The sequence below is a fragment of the Petromyzon marinus genome, chromosome 3 (genome assembly GCF_048934315.1).
Source record: "Petromyzon marinus isolate PM22_M1 ecotype Great Lakes invasive population chromosome 3, UKy_Petmar_22M1.pri1.0, whole genome shotgun sequence".
In the NCBI taxonomy this organism is placed as follows: Eukaryota; Metazoa; Chordata; class Hyperoartia; order Petromyzontiformes; family Petromyzontidae; genus Petromyzon; species Petromyzon marinus.
In genome coordinates this window covers 17589973-17610992 of record NC_133669.1, presented here as the reverse complement: position 1 = coordinate 17610992, position 21020 = coordinate 17589973, and the positions used below count along the sequence as shown (strand labels likewise).

Sequence of the window (21020 nt, the reverse complement as noted above, 5' to 3'; positions counted from 1 at the left end):
TAATGCAGTACTGTACGATATTAATAATAGGCGGAATCTGCCGTGGTGTAAGTGGTTGGCAGTACACTGCATTTCCAAGCCAGAGGTCGATCTCCCAGCGCGGCAGTTGAAACAAAGTGCACGTTTCTTCATTCCGCCACTGTCCACCCCACAGTATATACACATGGGCACAGCACAGTTTGTCGATAGGCAGGTGGAGTGTGGTGTGGGGGTATTTCCGCCTCTTCCAAGGCGTTTGGCCAACGTGGACGAGTAGGCCAACATTCCCTGGAGAGGGCCTCTCTAGAGGGCCTTCGCTGAACCTGAACTGAAACAAATTATCATAAATACAAAAACACACACACACACACGCGCGCTACGCAACTTACGGGCAGCATGACCATAATCATTCCTGTTGATGGAGCTTCACAGAACACGTACAGAGAGTGTGGTGGCAACCTTGGAATAGACCCTTACCCACCATGGCACCTCCCCCCCCCCCGGGGCTAAAGGCGACTCTATTAATAAAAACCCCATTAATAATGACTCCGAGGGAAGCGAAACTCGATCCCCTGCAAGCAGACCCGCGTGCCTTCGTGCCGTGGTTGTTGACAGAGAGAGAGAGACATGGGGAGGGCGCGTGGCAAGAGGAGGAGGTGCATCGGTGGTGGTCACTTTACCCCCCACACCGCCCACCTACACCCCCACCGCTACACTTTATAAACGTGCCGAGACCCTTGTTCTGATTGTTGCTGTTTCGACCGAACGACTGGGCAAGGGCCACAGAGAGAAGAACAGGTAACTGGTATTTAATGTTCACGCTGCGGTCGGCTCACACACACACACAGCATAGCTCACGGCATAATGTACAGCATTAGGAAACGTGTTCATGTCATGTACAGGACTAGAAATGTGTATGGGGCGTGAATTTATTATAGTATGGCATCAGCGGCAGTGGTAATACGTGTGCCTCACAGCTTTGTCATGACAAATGTATATCCTTTGGGCTTGGTGTGGCTTTCCTAAGATGTCGGGGGGGGGGGGGGGATCATTGGCATAATTACAATAAACATCTACACAAATTTATAGAGTGCACGCATAGAACACAAGATAGCCTAGAACATCAGATAGCCCCGAATAGCTTTCACATACTTTTGTGGCAAGTGCTGTTACCGAGCGCCTCTGAAAGACCGGCACAACACACAATGTGTGGGGGGTGACAAGCGCCACGCCCGGCCGCCTTTGTCTCCCGAGTGGCGATGCTTACGCACCGTACCAGGTACTTATTTGAGGCTGAGTCGACCTAGGGGAGGCTCAGGGCCGGTTCAAATAATCGCCACTGGTGTTGGTGGCTGTTGGTGGCTGTGAGTGGAAATCGAACCGTGGTGGCTGGTTTCATTCGTGAACCGCCACACTACCACTAATCCAAGAGGACATGAACACATGCTGCCATTACCCTAATACACATTCACACTGACATATCTCTCCACATTACGTTTGCTGTATAGCGACATATATGCAGTACTTTAAGTAAGTATGCATACAGTACACGTTTGCAAAAAAGCTACATACACATCGACATTACATGATGGTAATACCAATCCTCTGTGCACGGACCTATACATTGACGATCACGCGTTCGCACGTGCAACGCTTAATCTTGATAACTGGGTTGATCGGAGTGGTTTTGACAGGGCACCCCCAGTGGGAACTGGCCCTGTGCAGCACAAGGTGATTCAGCACCTTGTGCTGCCAGTAAGTAGGGGGTTACCGACGGTTGCTGTGTATAGTCGTCCCAATTGAGTCATACTTATACGTGACTCACACGTGTACATTCATTCACTGCACGCACACACGGGTGTTCAAGGTTCAGTATATACTGGACCGTATTTGCAAGGGGTTGTTTCCGCGATGCAATTGTTAGCACACCGGACTTGCAAATGAGAGGTTGAAATAATTGACCCATTTCTTATATCTCCCCGCCTCTGGTCACTCAGCAATACAGTCTGTTCTCCTATAACGCGGCCGTAGTTGCGTTTCTGAAGAACACCGCGTTATGGAAAAATCGCGTTCTAACATATATAGGCAAAGCGCAGTCCCCGATAACATGTGGGATGCGTATGCAGGCTGAACGTGGGTAGCATCTGGGGAAGCATCGAGCAACAACCCGAGTTGTGTGATGTCACGGCCAAGGCAGCCGTGCAACTGCGGGTTCCTAACTCGCTCGACGTAATTCTTTCTGCTCACTCAATCGCGTTATATCCAATTCGCGTTATGAAAAGCATGCGTTATAGGAGGATTGACTGCAGCATATAAACTGTTACACGACATTTGTCGATTGGCAGGGCGCGTCGTTTGCGGTAAAGTGTGGGGAATCCCACTTCTTCCGAGACGTCTCTGGCCAAACGAGGAAGATTCGGCGAAAACTACTCGGGATAGAGGAGCGTTCTAGAGCCCCCTCTAGTAGAGACCCTTCCGCCAAAAGTGGCGTCGGAAATAACTTTTAGCGCTGCACTTTTACCTTTGTATGAACCTTTGTACTGTTAATCGCATAACCCCAACACAAAGGCAAAGATCCCCCGTATAGCCTTAACAGATTGTTGAGGGGAGTGCTGTTAGCGAGTACCTATGAAGGCCAGCACATCACACGAGGGGGTGGGTGGCCAGCACCACGCCCGGCCGCCTTTGTCTCCGCAGTGGCGATGTTTAAACACCGTACCAGGTACTAAGTTCAGGCTAAGTCGACCTAGGGAGGCCCAGGACCAGTTCAGATATTCGTCACTGATGTTCAAAGCGCAGCACGCTAACTGCTACACTACCGCTCCCCACAACCAGTACACGCACACAAACAATATTTATGTTTGGATGGAAGTTTTTCAATTTCCTGGAATGCAATGACCCGAATAATTATGTTTGTTACAAATAACATGTAATCACGTGTAATGTAGCTCTTGGCATGCTTCAAATGCAGTACACGTTTGAATTTAGTTGAGGAGTGGCCAATACAAACCCAGTTTAACAAACGTTTTAAACTCTGACCCGTCCACGGGCTTTGCAATACAGTCTGGACGCATGTATGATGTGTAACTCTTTATTATGTTCATAATCAGTGCAAAGTTGTGGCCGGTACAGTCTGGGAACGCTGCTCCGGGAATTATTTCAGCGTGCCACAACCATCTCGCCGTCTTTTGTCCTCATGATACTGCATAATATTTTTCATAGGATTATTGCAATACATGGTACAATAATACGTATAGGATTATTATGGATAGATGTGCCTTGTACTCTGGTGGCATTGCCAGCTTACACCGATAACCCCTACTCCAGGCCAGCCTTGTAACGTTCTGGAAAATATTGAATGAGACATTAAGCCCTGATGATAATTTTCTGTCTGTGCATCTGGCGTCTTTATACTGTGTTAATGTTATTGTCATACTTATTTTTCTATCTGCAGTTGGCAAAACGAATTGATGCAGAGACCCAGGGCGAGAAGACTCCACCCCAAGTGCCGCAGGTTCCAGGGTCCAGAGATTCTGCTGTGATCCACCTGAAAACCTAGGCCCCCCAGACCACAGAGAATTCCAGAGAGATCAATCAACTCCGTCGCTCTACAAGGCCCGTTGATCACCAACTACTGTCCATTGGTATCCCTCTGCCAACCAAAGACCGCTGGCCCAATACCCTGCCAACCTCTGCCTGCCACGCAGGACCCTCACACCTCCACTAGACAGAGCCTGCTGAGAGCCACCATTTAAGGCTCACTTACAGACCTACCGAACTACCCCACCCACCCACCCAAAACCCACCAGACACCCAGGACCTGCCCGTTCCTCTCTCTTCCATCCCCCAGGCCCCCCACTTCTCACACCAGCCCTCCCAGCACCCCGCCTCCACCGCACCCCGCAAAGCAAGGCCGCACCATGCAGGGCGACGCGATGGCTTTCGCGAGCCGTGTGCGCGAGTGGAGCCGTGCCGAGTGCTACCACGCCCAGTGCCGCCACTCGTCGCTCATCTTCTACCGCGCCGTGCGCGACCGCCGGCCGCCGTGGGCCCTGGAGGAGCTGCGCACGATGGGGGTGTTCCACTGGGAGCGGGGTCCGCATGCGTCACGCACCGCCTACACCCCCAGCGAGGCGCTGCTCTACGCCATCGTGCACGACCACCGCGCCTACGCGCGACACCTCCTCGGTGACGGGCCCTGCCTCGTAGCGACGCAGGGTCAGCAGATGCTCAACTGGCAGGGAGATCTCGAGAACCAAGAGAGATCAATGGAACACCAGCAAGTAGCTTCGAATAATCAACATGAGGCTCAAGACCAGCAGCCGGAGGTCAGACAAAGCATTCATCGAGACGGACTCCAACAGGTGTATCATAAGAACCAGAATCAGCAAGGTCACCACCAGCAAAGTGTGCAGGACCATGAGACTCAGAGTCAGCACCACCAACAGCTTCAGCAGAAGCTGGGCCCCCCTTCTGCCCTGGCCCCACCGGGCCCCGCATTTGGCGCGTCACACCTGGCCACGGCTGTACGCTACGACCGCGTGGAGTTGCTGCTATTGCTGCTGCGCGTGGCCCGTCACTGCAGCGACTCCTTTCGTCTCTCCGACTACGTGAACGCGGCCGAGGTGACGCCCACGTGGGGTCCTGGAGCCGGCAGGACCCCGCTGCACCTGGCGTGCCAGCTGGCCAAGCCTGAGTGCACGCGCATCCTTCTCGCGCACGGGGCGCGGGCCGATGTGGCGGACATGCAGGGTGAGTTTCCGCTGGACGCCCTGCTCGAGCCCCTGGAAGGTCCCCTGGGGTCGTCCAAGCGAGAGGGAAATGGGGGACCAGTTCCCCCTGGGTGTAGGGCTTGTCAAATCAATAATAACCATCACCAAATCCACACCCATCGTCGTGGTTCACTGACCAACCAGGACCTCCACCAAAGGGCCTCCCAGGTCCTGCTCGAGACGGCCCACAGTGAACTTAACGAGAGGGCTGCCCGGAATCTTAATGAGCTGCCCTGCCAGGACCTCCACGAGAGGAACCGTGGCAACCTCAACGAGCGGGCTCACCAGGATCTCCACGACTGGGCCCCCCACGACGCCCTGGCACGTGCCCGCTGCCTGGAGCTGCTGCTCCTCTTCTCGCCGCCCGGGGGGCGCGGCCCCCCCAGCTCAGGGTCCGCGCGCGCCCTACTGGAGCGCGCGCCCGAGCGGTGGTGCGCGCTGCTGGGCACCGAGACGTGGATGCGTGCGCTGGGGCGCTCCCCACCAAGCCTGCGCGCGTGCGCCCTGAGAGAGCTCCTACGCGGCGGGGAGCGTGCACGCGGCGCCATGCTCGATTCCCTGCCCATACGCCATGGCATCTAGCCTCGATATCCACGGAAGTTCCAGACAGGCGTCCCGAGTGGCGGCACCAGACGGGCTTCATTGGAAGTTCCAGACTTCCTGTGGAAGCACCGGGACAGACTTTCGTGAAAGTTTCAAACGTCTGTGCAAGCTCTTGACATCTGTGGAAGCCCCCGGACAGGCATCCACTGAAGTTCGAGGCATATATAGAAGGGCGATTCCACGCCTTTAGTTCAGCACTTTAGTGGGTGAGGGTAGGACTGGTGAATCATAAACAGATTTTTTTTCGATACTCCCAAATACACTGGTGCTGAGAGGTTTGTTCGAGATGGTCAGGACAACAAGTGGATTCAGCATTTGGGTTATGTGCGGACTTTTGCGAGCAATGTTCTCGTATGTTTCTTAGGTTTCTTCAAGTACCACCAGATTCCTCACAGATGTAATGCAATGATCAAAAGGCATTGGCCAAATATCTGAATTGCTGTGCTTTCATGGAAAAAAAGTGTATTTGGAGACTCAGTGACGCTCATCAATACGAAACACCTTTTGGAAACTCCTGACATTTGTAAGCCTACACCTGCGCCTGACATCCACAGTAATTTTAGACATTAATGTGTAAGACACCTAGAGACAAATGCCATCTTATGATATCGGTGGGATTAACTTGTAATTGGCGGAAGTGCAGAGCAGACGACATCCGTGAGATTCCCAGAAGTAAGCACACAAGCGTCTTTGCGATGACGACAGAAAGCGTAGCCCGGTTGTTGCCTCGACTCCGGCCAATGCAGCTCGTTTTGAGAGTTTGATTACGGATGTCGGGCAATGAGGAATTCAGAACATATCGGACGTTAAAAGGAGAATCGTGTGAACAGTGCATTCAATAATGCATGACGGGTTTTTATTTCTGACAATGATGTACCCTTTAGATGCCAAAAATGAAAACAAATAGGATTTGCTTTTGTTGTCGCTGATTCAGGAGATGCCTACGAGAAGGCAAATGGCCTCTTTTTTCAATATAGTCGTTCCACGCATATTTTTAACTTTGCCACGACTGATACAGCCGTCGCCGTATTGCTGCCTCGGCTTCCAAGAATCTCACTCCTCCTTACACCCCCTTCCAATGTCCATTTGTGCAAGGGCACCACCATCTTTTTGCACGTTATTCAGAGGCAACATTTGGAGTCGGGGTGGTGGGGGGGGCAGGTGAGAATATATTTAATACGATTTGCAGGGTCATACCCCACTCACGATGCGCTATTCACCAGAACCGCGATGACGTAAATTACAACAATTGATTAAGCCTCCATTGTAACACCCTGGCGGTGTAGCACTCTCCATGTTACATGTAACTCTCACATGAAACATGCACTGCTAGAACTTATAAATGCTAAATAATCGTTTTAGGAGATATTTTTTGTAGTTGTCACCGCATGTGACAGATGCTCACATCGGAATGTTTACTAAACGGAGAGTATTTAAAGGTATTGGTTGCCTCCTTGTATTCCTATTTTAAAACTAAGCCCACGATGTGAGTGCAGATGGATAGAAATGTAACGAGTCACTGAGACCCGAATTAAAATTGGTTCGTATTCTCACGATACTGCACAAGAACCTCCATCGTGCACTTAAAATTATTGTGGGTGCTCAGTGTCGCAACTAAATAGTCGGCCATGCGTGGCGGCGTCATGGTTTAAATCTGCCAAATGCAACCAAATTACTTGCAAATTACCTAACTGGAACAACCAATAGCGAACATGGCCCCCTTGCTGGCAGACTAATGCCCACCTGCAGGCAGGTGATTTGTTCACCTTGTGCCACACAGGGACAAGCTGCCAATAGGGGGCTCAATAGGCTAAATATATAACTGCAGTGAGAGGTTTTGTTACGTTATAGGTGCAATATAAATACAAGTATCATTTTCATTTTATGCTTTTTATACCACTAAAGATTCCACAGATGAATGCCATCTTGGAATTAGTTTCACCACAATGGCAGAAAAAATATCGGTTCGAGAAAACAATGAATCTATGAATTTTGATAACGCATTGAATCGTAGAGAGTGTGAATTATTACATCCCTACAGACTGGCCGTCAGACAAGTTTGGAATCCCGCCTGCATGCCATACATATCCAGCTGACACAAACATTCGGTTGGAAATGCTGTGCAGAGAAGCTGCGGTGGCTAGCAAGCAGGCTTTCTTGGTGTTTTTTTTATTTATTATCACAGTTGGCTGCTGTAGGACTATTTTGGGCCTACAGTGCACAGCGGCCAGCGATTGATACATTGTTTCCATGGCACAATTAACTTAAGTAAACTGGAGCTGGCCTGATTTCTCGTCGTTTGTACAAAAAGATAAAACTAATATTGGCGTTTTCAAGATTTTCCGAGTTACTCGAGTTATCACATGAGATTGTCAGGTCTTAAGAAATAAAGTCAGGGTAAGATTCTCCAAGTTGTGCTAGTTGCTGGCATATTCAGTCCTGTCTCTTCTTCTATGGCTGTCACTTCTTACGTGGTATTCACAAATGGCAGGAAGCAAAGGTTTCCTACGAATTCTAATGCGGCGTTCACTACCACCGGATGTACAATTAAATGCTCCCGCCGACATCTTTCATTGACATGTTTGGTGGCATATTTACGCTTGTCCCAAAAATTCTGACAGCAGGGAATCCAGGCGAATCGTAATTGACGTAAAAAAACACATGGGGCTGCAGCTCGAATTGGGAGCCCAACTCGAGTTGACAACAATAGGGACAAACGCTGCGGCGGCGGCAACTCGAGTTGACAACAATAGGGACAAACGCTGCGGCGGCGGCAACTCGAGTTGACAACAATAGGGACAAACGCTGCGGCGGCGGCAACTCGAGTTGACAACAATAGGGACAAACGCTGCGGGGGCGGCAACTCGAGTTCGTTCCAGAGTTACGCGGCTCATGGAAACGCACGCGGCGGGATGTCAAGTTTCTTAGGCCCTCGGAGCCTTACTCCTGAGTCGCAATATTTTTCGTCCTTGCCACAGACGTGGCTGCAGGGGAGAGAACATTGCCGACCAGTTAGATCCAGTGCCAAGGCTGCTCGTGGCAAGAATTCACATGACTGTAACTGCTGGTAATAGACAGCCTCACTATTCAAGTGTACGCCATGATGTTGTGGCTCTATCTCATCACCCCGTGCCTACCAGTTATGTTGTTTTTACGTCACATACGGGTGTCAACGGCACTTCTAATACCATCAGCAACATGCCCGGTGCTCGATGCGTTCTTCCCAGAGTTTTGCGGCAACTTTGTAAGACCGGCTCTGTGCCAACCTTAACCAAGATTGAGCTGCTCAATGTGCAGCCTGTGTGAAATAAGTCCTGAGGTCAATGCACGATCGCACCCCCTCCAAGAACAGTTTCATTTGTGCGCCGTTACTGAAACCTGTCACCAAGCATTTACCAAAATCCGACAATCGCGCCCTTACTGCGCAAGCAGTAAGGGAGCGGCGTGGCTAGTTATGGGACTCGCCTTCCACGGTCGTGTCACACCCGCTCTTCGAGAGTTGCGCCGGATCCCAGTGCACCTTTGCATCGAGTATATACTCTGCTGCCTATTAATGCGCATGGCCTATATAAACACATGTCCAGTCGACTTGTCCAAAAACCCTCAAAACCCTCAAAACCCATATCAAATCTCATATATCACAGGCCGGTCCTCGCTCTGCAGACAAACTCTTGACTACGACGTCCCGCGTGTACAAAAACATAATTTGGGGAACGGCGCCTTCTCATACGCTGGGGCCAAGGATTGGAACTCGCTACCCAGCAAAACTGCGTGCCACTTAAAAAAGTATATATCTTTTTTTTTACTTTTAAAGTGTTCTAATTTCAATCTGGCTTTTAATTGTTCATATCAGAATAATGTGATGCGCTGCTGGTCAATATTGTACGCAACGCAAGATAAGTAACATTGTTATTTTAAGCGGACGACGATGCGGCCGATGAGAACCATTGCGTTTCTTGAATTGAGCAAAGGTTATAATAGCTATGGAAATGACGCGTCGGGAGCTGGTTTAAAAGTAGAGAGGAGAAAATAATGTGTCTTACACCACCATAGCAAACACGGTATGTTAAACGAATCCCTCAACATTTGTGATGGAGCCGAAAGCGGTTGGGCTGCGATTGCTACCAGGAGCTATGATTGTCTTGCGTTTAACACGTTAGAGGCCAGATTCTCATCTTAGTGAAAGTTTATATCGATTGCTACCAGGAGCTATGATTGTCTTGCGTTTAACACGTTAGAGGCCAGATTCTCATCTCAGTGAAAGTTTATATCGATTGCTACCAGGAGCTATGATTGTCTTGCGTTTAACACGTTAGAGGCCAGATTCTCATCTCAGTGAAAGTTTATATCGGTATGTTTTTCTTGTGAAAAAAAAGTGCCGATGCGTGCCAAGTTGCCAAAACCACGTGTTTTGGCCATTTCTTCGAAGATAGAAATGTTGGCCATAAAAAAAGACTGAAACTTGTAATGGTTAGCTAAACAGTTTTCGGTCAGAGGAGGCATTTTGTATATCCGTTGTAAATTGTGTGTAATGTGTATATGCGTGTAAATATATACATATTGGGTGTTGTACAGAATGTTCACCAGTTTGATGTGTACATAAGTGAATAAAAACAAATATACGCGTAAAATGAATTGTATGGACAGTGCTCATTGCCATTGGTAAATGCGCAGCCCTGCAATAGCTTTCTCACGCAACTGCTGGCAGAAGGGCATCCACCAGTTGGGGCTGGAGTCTGGAGCACACCTCCACGTGGGTACGTAGATCCACTCTTCCACTCTTCCAGAAGACTGTTGTGGTACTCACACTTTACCCCACAACATGTGACCTGCCGATCGACCAGCTGCTTGGTGGACAGAGGCGGTGGGGGAGAGCGAACCGAATCGTGATGCTCATATTGTTCGCGGTGCCGATGATGACGCTGATTATCTTTTGATGCTCGTGTTGATCCTTATGGGCCGTCCATAAATGACGTCACGCACCTGGGGGGGGGGGGGGGTGGGGGGTCAGACATTTGTGACGATGTGTGACGAGGGGGTGGGGGGGTTTGAGACATGTGACGTCACATCAAAATGCGCAACTTTAAATATATATAGACAACACGTTATACTTAATTAAATAGACTGTTTAAAATAAATGTTTTCTCCTACAACATCAGAGTGCAGCGCCACATTAAATACGCACTGCAATGACAATAGTTTAAAGAGATTTGAAGCATGTGTTATTTTTTTTGGGGGGGAGGGGGGCAGAGCTTTGTGACGTCATATTTGAGGGAGGTCTGACTTTTTGTGACCTACTAATCGAAGGTGCGGGGGAAGGACAACAAATTAAACACAAATAGTTTTAACGAAATTATTTTCAAATCTAGATTTAAAAGTACACAGCTCCAAGTGGCTTCCTATTTAGGGCTGAACGATTTGGGGAAAATATCTAATTGCGATGTTTCTGACAGATATTGTGATTTGATTTGCGATTACATTTTTTAAAGTCAAGCTTCAGTTCAATATTCACTGTGTAATAGATTTAAAACATGTGATGGAGCATTACCACTTGATACCATCAAAATATGAACTGCTCTATATATTCTAATGCAAGGATGATAACTTAAAATATATGAATTGCTTCTAAAATGTATTTAGTAGAATGTTTTAATTGAAATAGAACAATCAAACATAGAACAATTGTTAAATAAGGTTATAATAATACAAGAATAAACAATTCTAATAAGGAAGTAATAGGAAATTTCGATTTAAAGCTTTCGTGACTGCAGGGATTCATCTTCTGGGCTCTTTCGGTAAAGTCACGTAGAATCGAGATAAAATAATAAAAATCATAATAACAGAGTAAAATTCTCACGACGTTTTGGCCACAACACAAGTAGCCTTCCTCAGGTGAAGAAACATGACTTTCCGGAAGACAGCGCTTGAGTGAACCCTGCCAAGCTTGACAGCGTCTTTTAAGCAGTGTGGGAGGAACAGAGCGCCTTGACAAAGGAGTTTACATATAAATTAGCATGTAACTGGGGGATTAGCATGATGTTGGTGTGAGGGATTAGCACCACGGAGAGCGACGAGCTTTTTTCAGACGGACGAGTCCATCTATGTACGGAACGGAGGAGGGGGGAGAGGAGTTTACATATCAACAGTAAAATTAGCATGTAACTGGGGGATTAGCATGATGTTAGTATGAGGGATTAACACCACGGAGAGCGACAAGCTTTGTTCAGACGGACGAGTCCATCTATGTTCGGAACGGAGGAGGGGGGGAAGAGGAGGAAACGGCCACGGTGCGCTGCTCCGTCCTCCTCCGGTCTGAGCTCGTCGCTCTCCGTGGTGCTCATCCCTCACGCCAACATCATGCTAATCCCCCAGTTACATGCTAATGTATATGTAAACTCCTTTTTCAAGGTGCTCTGTTCCTCCCACACAGCTTAAAAGACGCTGTCAAGCTTGGCAGGGTGCACTCAAGCGCTGTCTTCCGGACAGTCCCGTTTCTTCACCTGAGGAAGGCTACTTGTGTTGTGGCCGAAACGTCGTGAGAATTTTATTGTTATTATTATTTTTATTATTTTATCTACATTCTACGTGACTTTACCGAAAGAGCCCAGAAGATGAAAGTAATGACTTTTCAAATCGCAAAACATCGCAGCCTTAGCGATATTCTAATCGCATTGTTTCAAATTTCGATTTGAAATCGATTAATCGTTCAGCCCTATTCCTAATATCGGAAGGAGCGTTCCAGACGGCCATAGAAGCGCATCTGAAAGCACTCGATGCAGTGACCGTCTTTGTTCGATGGTTAGCCAAAACTCGGTGCAAGGATGACCGAAGTTCACGTGATGGTTTATGTTACTTGACGAAATGATGACGATGTCGTTGTTGATGGTGGTGGTGATGACGACGATGTTAAATCCCCAGGATAGGAGCCAGCTCTGTGCACGAGTGCCACTGCGTGCTCATAATCTGCTGACCTCAGTGATCCCCACTGCTGACGTCAATGATCCCCACTAAATATATACTCACCCGTGCTGGGCGGAGGCGTGCAGCCACGGTATTCTGGGAGGACCAATCGGAGACGAGGATGTGACACCTCCCCCTCTCACCCATTCACCGACCACCTGCTCCCTGCCCCCCTCTTTCCCCCAGCCCCTCCTTCCCTATGAAATCACTCTCCTACCTTATAAATACCCCTACCACGAGTTGGGAGAAGTTGAGTTTAAGTCCTGGATGGGATTGGGGGTTGGTTGAACAGTTTCCTCCAAGATTAAAAAGTTTCACGTTTATTCTTATAGCAAGGCGAGAACTCAAAAGATGGGGAACGTTTAATTTGTGTGAAATTGGTTATTAACATGACAAAAGCAAAAGAAATCAGATAAATGACACCAATGATACACATATAAATCAGAGCAAGGTAAGTTTGATCAATGTTGACACCTTCAGATGAATGTGATACGGAATATCCAACAGAATGCTTGTTCAATACAGATAACCCCACATAGAACCCTTGGCCCCATCCAATACAAAGAGCCCTTGTCTTATCCAATGCAGGCTTCTCTCGCTTTGTCTGGTAGGGCGCACAAAGCGAAATCGTACGAGAAAACTGCCTGCCGAGTAGCGCATACAGTCCAGTACACACCAACGTGGTCCCACGTCCAAACGCATAATCACACATTTCGGGAATGATGGATATAAATAGGTTAATATAAATAGGTTAGCCGCATATATGCGAAATCGTACAAAGTGTAACTTATAGTTTCATTCGATAAACCGAATGTATCGAGAACCCTTGACGCATCGAACACAGAAATTAATGTCTCGTTCGTAACATAATCCTTCTCTCATTCGACGTAGAACCCTGGCCTCATCCAATAAACGCAAATTCAGAATCGGCGTTCCATGTGTTGAGGTGCAACTGACGACGCAGACAAGGTTCTTGAGTAGGGGCGGATGCCAAGGCTTATTAAGGGCTACTGCCAGTAACTTATTAAAGGCTTACGCCTAACAGGTGACAACCCTAATATCTCCCCAGAGGAAGGGTACTGGGAGGTCCCTAGCTCCACCCAGGCTATACGTGATCCCCCCCCCCAGCACCGACCGAGGGATCATCCAACTCGGTCGGCCGGGTGAAGTATCACTCTAGCCTGGCGCTGATTCCCCCTACCCTGGATCCCGACTCCCTAACTGTCTCCGTTCCTGGCCCTTCGCGACGACCCCCTCTACGTCACGGGTTCCCCCTTATATATCCCCCGTAACCTCTGACGTCATCCATTCTCACCCCCCCCCCCCTGAGTGACATGACGTCCTCCACTACTCGTCTACACATGTACCTGATGTAAACCCCGTGGATTTTCTGTTTGCACAGTCACATAGTCACTTTAAGATGTTTTCTTGTTCACGTTTTTGTGTTTGTTGTGGTTGCACCCGATTCAAGAGCCGAATGGCTCACAGGGCTATACCAAAATAAATGAAACTGCAATAAATGAAAACTGTTTGACGCAAACACTCCCCATGGAGTGAAATTTGTTCAAATAGTCTTGGCCTATTCCGCCAATCGCATGTTGAGCTCAAATTGTACCTGGCGGTGGCGGTGAGCGATATTTGAAACCAGTTCAGGGTCGAATCAGCTTTGAAATGAGCACTGGGGAACATCAAAGGCTGCCGTGCGTGCTTCTGGCCACACCACAATCGCGTGAGCCCGTGGCAGCTCGATAAGATGGCTCGGTAACACCGGCGTGTCTGAAGGTGATGTTGCGTCTGTTCAACAATGCAAACGTTTTGAAAAATTCTGGCCGCTGAAACGATAGGGACGTCTTCGTGCGTGACAAACGCAACATCGTTATCATCATCATCTGGGTACAGTACATGATTTTGATTATCGTGACTGTGCCTCGATCATGCGTCAAATGGTTCCACCATGCAGCCTAAGATCTGACATTTGTAGCAAGTTCTGCCATGAATTTCGCGTAAATAATGTTGAGTTTTTTGGTCTTGTACGCTCCCTCCTTGCGATGTCCTCCAGCAACTGCCGCCACTTGCCGACGGTCTTGGGCTGTGGTCATCCGTGTCACAGAGCTGCTGAGCGCAATGGGGCCTCACCAGCTGAAACAGAATCAGAATATTTAGACTGGAGGAATCCGATGAGCTTTGAAGCTCTTTTTTATCACAGATGCCCATCAACGTCCGCTCCAGGCTGATTTCATGCGCCTGGATCGGGATGATAACGATGAGGTTTTCATCCAGCAGCGGACAGATAATGCATCATGTTGTTGTTGTTGGTGGTAGAGGATGTGGGGGTCACGGTGGGTCTCGGGGTTTCGGGGGAGGGGGAAGGAGGGGAACGGTGGTTGGGAGCGCCTCCTATTTTAGAGAGGCACACGCGCGCACGGAGACACGTGGTGCCGTGCTCACGTTACGGGAATGACGCGCGTAACCCGGCGTGGGGATGTATTTACACCACGTGATTTATATTTATTATTACAAAAAAATGCTTTCAAAATACTCCATTGGCTCTGTATGGAGTCAAGCCCCGATGAGGCTTGATAACAGCAATGTTGCAAACTGAGGAACGCCGTTGTTCAGCTATGCTTCCATAATGTTGGTGGTGTAATGGTTAGGGTTCAGCCCTGCAATTGCTTGGCTGACGACACTGCTGAGGGAGCTCGAGAAAGAACCTCGATTTGACCTACTCCTCCATGCGGCCCGGACGTCTTTGAAGAGATGAGGGTACTCACACTTCCCCCCACACCACACGTCACCTGCCGATCCGACTGTGGAGTTACCCACGTACTGTACATACTGCTGGGTGGACAGAGGCGGGGGTGATTTAAAAAAAACATGCATCATTGGTGCAACTGCCGCGCTGAGAGATCGAATCTAACCTGCGACCTCTATATTGCACGTCCAGTGTGCTAACCATTACAGTGGGTCACCCAGGTAATTGTGGGTCAATCAGATTATGGTTATTCGACCAGATGGTTGTGGGTCAACCCGATGATTGTAGGTCACCCGGATAATGATGGCGGGCAACCCAGATCATTGTGGATCAACCAGACGATGGGTGTTCAACCAGATGGTCGTGGGTCAAGCAGATGACGGTGGGTCAATTCTATGACGGTTGTTCACCCCCAGAATTGTGGCACTCCAAAACTGCCTGGGTTATGAGGTCGCCAAGAAATGGCAATGCAAACAGTGGGCTTCTGAACCCATCTTGTGCGGACCTTTAAAAATGAGGCACATTGGTGTACGTCACGTTTCATTGGCAGGCTGAGGTTGTCGGAAACGCTCCATACCTGCTCTCGTCCGCCTCTTTATTGAACAACGTTATAAGAGGACGAATGAAACATTTGGAACACTTTACGCCAAGAAAAATGTGCTTGAGATCTTCCCCGCAAAAGAGATCGCTAATCTGAGCGCCATCTCACGAGCTGCAATTGAGAGAACATGAACTGTACTGTACTATGGACCTTTACAGGTATTATGGAAAGGATAGTAAACCACTCTCGCCTGCGCTCGTTCAACTACAGGAACTGTCTCTCTCTCTCTTTCCTGAAGCCCTCTCGTCGTGACGAGTAGCAGACCTCGACTGGGATGACATCGAGCTTCCTGAACGTGTTGCTTGCCGCTGCCACCATGCGCAAGAAAAGAATGAGCGACCTGGATTAAGGGGCCATACATTTAGTGCGTACGCATGGAGGGGGGGGGGGTGAAGCCTCTATAATTTGTCTACATTGGCCTTCAAATGTGTTAGATAGTCCGGCGGTGGACTATCTGTTTCCTTAAACACGTGGATTAAATATCGGCCGTTATATAGGATTCGGGGGGGGGGGGGGGGTAAAAAGTACGCGTGCGTATAGGGAGGGGGGGGGTGAAGTATTAACAGATTTTTGCGTACGAACTAAATGGATGGCCCCTAACCCGTCTGCGAGAAAGATTTGGAGGAAGTCGCCCTCTGGCGGTCATTGCTCCTGCAAACGGCAGCTGCAAGTGGCGTCGCCGCAGAGTGCGAGCGATGGAATTTCTCCATGCGGTGCACGGAGCAGAGGGGTCCAGGCTTCGAAAAGGGGGGGTGGGGGGCGGCTGGAAAGGGGGGGGGGGGAGAACTGGACAGCGGAGGCCCAGTGGCGTGTTGGTATCTTCCTCGCCTCCTGTACAAGAGGTCGGGGGTTCGATCCACGACCCTGACGCCTGCATATTTGGAGTTTGTATGTCTGTCTCCCCGTGTTTTTTTTCTTCTGCGGGTCCTCCGGTTTATTCCCTCTACATTTAGAAACATGCATTTAGCTTATTTTGCTGCTATGAATTTGCACATGGTAAGCCACTTTTTTGAGCTATTATTTGTGGCCACTTGTGGCCACTTGGCCACAAATAATTACCTGGTAAGATAAAAAAAAATATTTTACTTTTATTAGTATATTTTAAATGATTTGTTAACATGTCTAATACTTTGCACTCAAATCGCGTTTTTGTATTGTTTGTTGTAACGTTCTGACCCGCCCCGATTGGACATCTGTGAAAAATAACTTGATAGCTCATTGGATTCCTCCAGTATAAATACAGATTCTGATTCCGATTAATTCTTTACACCAGAGCGCATGCCAACCACGACACACCACTGGCAGTAGCGAGCGGTGACAACATTCTCACCATCGTCAGCTAGCAGCTACTACCATCACCACCAAGCAGAGGCATCATCAGTACCAGCAGCAGCGGTGGCGCAGGCTGCGGCATGGATACCGTGCAGGATAAATTTTGATTGTGCACGGACAACGCCACAAGCACGTCGCTGCGACAAAACACACCAATGCCTTACTAACCCTTCGTCGACCAGAGACACGGACATGTCATCTCTCTGTGTAGTGGTACCTTCGTAACCTGTGGGGGGACATGTGGGGTTTGGGGGGGGCGTGGGAGGCGGGACTCGTTCACGATTGAGAGTAGTGACCGGCAAAGCGATTGGAGCAGCGTGGCACTACAGCGCGCAGCCGGCAGGGGGCGGAATGGAACGGTGCGATGTCGCGACGCCTTCAGTCTTTCCTGGAGTGGCGATCGCGGAGTCCAGGATTCAGTTTTCGACTCGCATCTAAAGAGCCTCGGCACCATACTCGACCAAAATATAGTCAGCTCCTGCACAATCTTCATATCAGGGGCTCTCCGACACGTTCGACACAGCCAACACGGTGGCGTGGAGCATCGTGTCGACAAGGCTCGATTATTGCAACTCGCCACTCTACGGGACGTCTGGCAAAAACATCACCAAGATGCAGCGCGTACAACATTACATAGCACGTGTCGTTACGGGGACTGCAAGTCCCGACCATGTCCGTCCAGAGCTCGCCAACGTGCGTTGGCTTTCAGTTGCCGAACGAATGAATACATTCGACGTGGTCGCACTCAATGCACACAAAGCGCTTGGCCACAAATGAACCACGATACATCGCTTTATTTTGGTGATTTTGAAAACGTTTTGGTTCGGCCATGTTTGTTTGTTGTAGTACAGAGTTAGCCTGGTAACTTTAATCTACATTGTCTTATGGTCGTTATTATTTGGCTTGCATCCCACTGGGATTTTTGCACACAGCGTTGAAATACGGTGTTTTTTTTTCTGGAAGACTTTGCAGTTTTTTTCCTGGATTTTTCTGCTACGTGTAGTCACTTTAAGATGTTTCCTGTTCATGTTTTTGTTTTGTTGCGGTTGCACCCGAGTCAAGAGCCGCATGGCTCACAGTGTTATGTCCATATATAAAAGGCAAATTTGTGATTATGTGTGTCTGTTCAAAATGTTTGGCGTACTTCCCGACATGCAACAAACTTGAAATTTGCCATGTGGGTACTTTCCAGACTGTACACCATGCAAAAATTATAAAAATACACTTGTGTTGTTTTTTTTGGGGGGGGGGAGCTCAATAATGTATTTATTTTTTCCACGGCAAGTGAGCTGTGACGTCAAATCTGTTACGTGACCCGCGCATGTGGAAGCGTAACGCATTGTAGCGTAGTGGGTAAGCGCGCTGCGCTACGAACCCGGCGAATCGAGTTCGATTCCCGCTCACAGCCACCACTGGTGACGATTATTTTAACTGCTCCCTGCCCTCCCCTAGGTCTACTCAGCCTCAAACGAGTAACTGGTGTGGTTTGTGAACATCGCCACTGGGGAGACAAAGGCGGCCGGGCGTGGTGAATCCAAGTCCCGGGCGAAGCCGGGTAATACAGCTAGTACCTAATAAATGAAACTGAAACTGATCTCATCAAAGAGCATAAACCATCATTGCGCGAACTCTGGCGGTCATCCTCGCAACTGCATTTGGCCGGCCATCGAACAAAGACGGCGGTCACCGCATCGCGCGCTTTCAGATGCGCTTCTGCGGCCGTCTGGAACGCTCTTCCTTCCGATATTAGGAAGCCACTGGAGCTATGCACTTTCAATTTTGGTTGAAAACTAATATCTTTAGAACTGCTTTTTGGGTTTAGTTTTCTGTCCTTCCGCCGTACCTCCGGTTAGCACAGTTGGCTACGTACTGTGTGAAAGATGTTCAGTATACATACATCGACACCCAGCACCGCCCATCAACACTCCGCACCACCCACAACACCCAGAACCGCCCATCAACACTCCGCACCACCCACAACACCCAGCACCACTCACAACACCCAGCACCACCCATCAACACCCAGCACCACCCATCAACACCCAGCACTACCCATCAACACCCAGCACCACCCACAACACCCAGCACCACCCATCAACACCCAGCACCACCCATCAACACCCAGCACTACCCATCAACACCCAACACTACCCATCAACACCAAGCACCACCCATCAACACCCAGCACTACCCATCAACACCCAGCACCACCCATCAACACCCAGCACTACCCATCAACACCCAGCACCACCCATCAACACCCAGCACTACCTATCAACACCCAGCACCACCCATCAACACCCAGCACCACCCATCAACAACCAGCACTACCCACAACACCCAGCACCACCCATCAACACCCAGCACCACCCATTAACACCCAGCACCACCCATCAATACCCAGCACCACCCATCAACACCCAGCACCACCCATTAACACCCAGCACCACCCATCAATACCCAGCACCACCCATCAACACCCAGCACCACCCATCAACACCCAGCACTACCCATCAACACCCAGCACCACCCATCAACACCCAGCACTACCTATCAACACCCAGCACCACCCATCAACACCCAGCACCACCCATCAACAACCAGCACCACCCACAACACCCAGCACCACCCATCAACACCCAGCACCACCCATTAACACCCAGCACCACCCATCAATACCCAGCACCACCCATCAACACCCAGCACCACCCATCAACACCCAGCACCACCCATCAACACCCAGCACCACCCACGCCTGACGTTGGCTTCAGCATCACGCTCCACCGGAGTCGCATGACTTGCTTCGCTGATGATAACGACCATTATCAAGTGTCTAGCACAGGGCTCGACTACATGCGTCTCTATACACAGCAGATTCGCAAACTCGAATCTTCGACACGACGGCTGTCAACGTCGAAAGTGAACGAAGGGAGAATGCGGCGCAGGGCGCAGCGTGAGGGTTGGGCTCGCGGCCGGGTTCGGAAACCAGCGGCTCCGGAGCCGCGCGCGGCTCTTTAAGGGCCGCTTTGTGACGTCATTCAAGTGGCATTGCGGCTCTTGAAATATTGAAGTTTTTTTCTTACCGAATTCGAAAAAAGTGTCTCTTGTTCTGATCTTGGTTGCCGACCCCTGGTCTCGCAGGAGACTGTGGGTCAACCGAACGAACCATCGGCCCGCAATTATTGCAGCCATAAATTAAAACGTGCTTTTTTTTTAATGCTTGTAGGTTTCGGCCGTGCTATATTTGTGTATAATTCCAGCTTCATGGCCCCTTTCAGAACATCGTTAGAATTTAAATCCCTCATGCTAATCCGTCTATATATATGTCTGTATATATATTTCGTTTTTCTTTAACATGTATTTACATGGCACCGACGCGCGAAATTTCAAGACTCATCTATTTCAAGAGGGCCATGCTTAGTTTAGCGATAAGGGGCGATGTTGTTGCTTTGCATTGTCTCAATTGAGCGCGGTCAAATTGCGCTGTAATTCTTTTGAATTCACTCCAAGACGTCTGGCCAGCGTGAACGAGTGGGCCAAATCACCCTCGAGAAGAAGCTTCCACACAGCTCATGTCCTCGTTGAGGCCTCTTTCACCAGACGTGGCCTCTTTCACCAGACGTGGCATGTGTGAGCAATTGCAGGGGTGGGCCTACACTTTTTTTCAAATTTGAATAGTTATTTGATCACTAACACTGGATTACAGATGGGAAAAATCCATAATGTTGTTATCTACGTTCAAGTGTGCGTAACTTAAACAATAACTTAAGTTCCCTGTGTTTTTTGTACTGTTCAAAGTGTTTGCAGCTTTGCTTCCCTTGCCTTCTCTCTTTTCCTTTGAGCTCCCCGCCCCACGCGTTCATTTTCTTATTTTCTAACCCACGCTTCCTGTGGCGCAAGAGAGATTCGCATCTTATTGGACACTCGCCTGGTGGTATAAAGGTGTCGATGGGTCTCACTCTGTTCGGATTTACGTAATTTATATGGTTAAAGTCCACAACTCAAACTGAAGCTGATCAAT

General features: G+C 49.1%; 1 protein-coding gene across 1 annotated transcript; it reads left to right on the top strand.

Moving 5' to 3' along the window:
- Positions 1-547: 547 nt before the first annotated feature.
- On the top strand, positions 548-9985 carry ANKRD9 (ankyrin repeat domain 9). Its single transcript, XM_032977185.2, has 2 exons — positions 548-777; positions 3434-9985. Exon 2 carries the CDS (start codon positions 3900-3902, stop codon positions 5331-5333), a length of 1434 nt encoding a protein of 477 aa, XP_032833076.2. The 5' UTR covers positions 548-777; positions 3434-3899; the 3' UTR covers positions 5334-9985.
- Positions 9986-21020: the final 11035 nt, after the last annotated feature.

Excerpts from the sequence above, each read along its gene's own strand:
- ANKRD9 (XM_032977185.2), top strand. The coding sequence starts at position 3,900 with ATGCAGGGCGACGCGATGGCTTTCGCGAGCCGTGTGCGCGAGTGGAGC.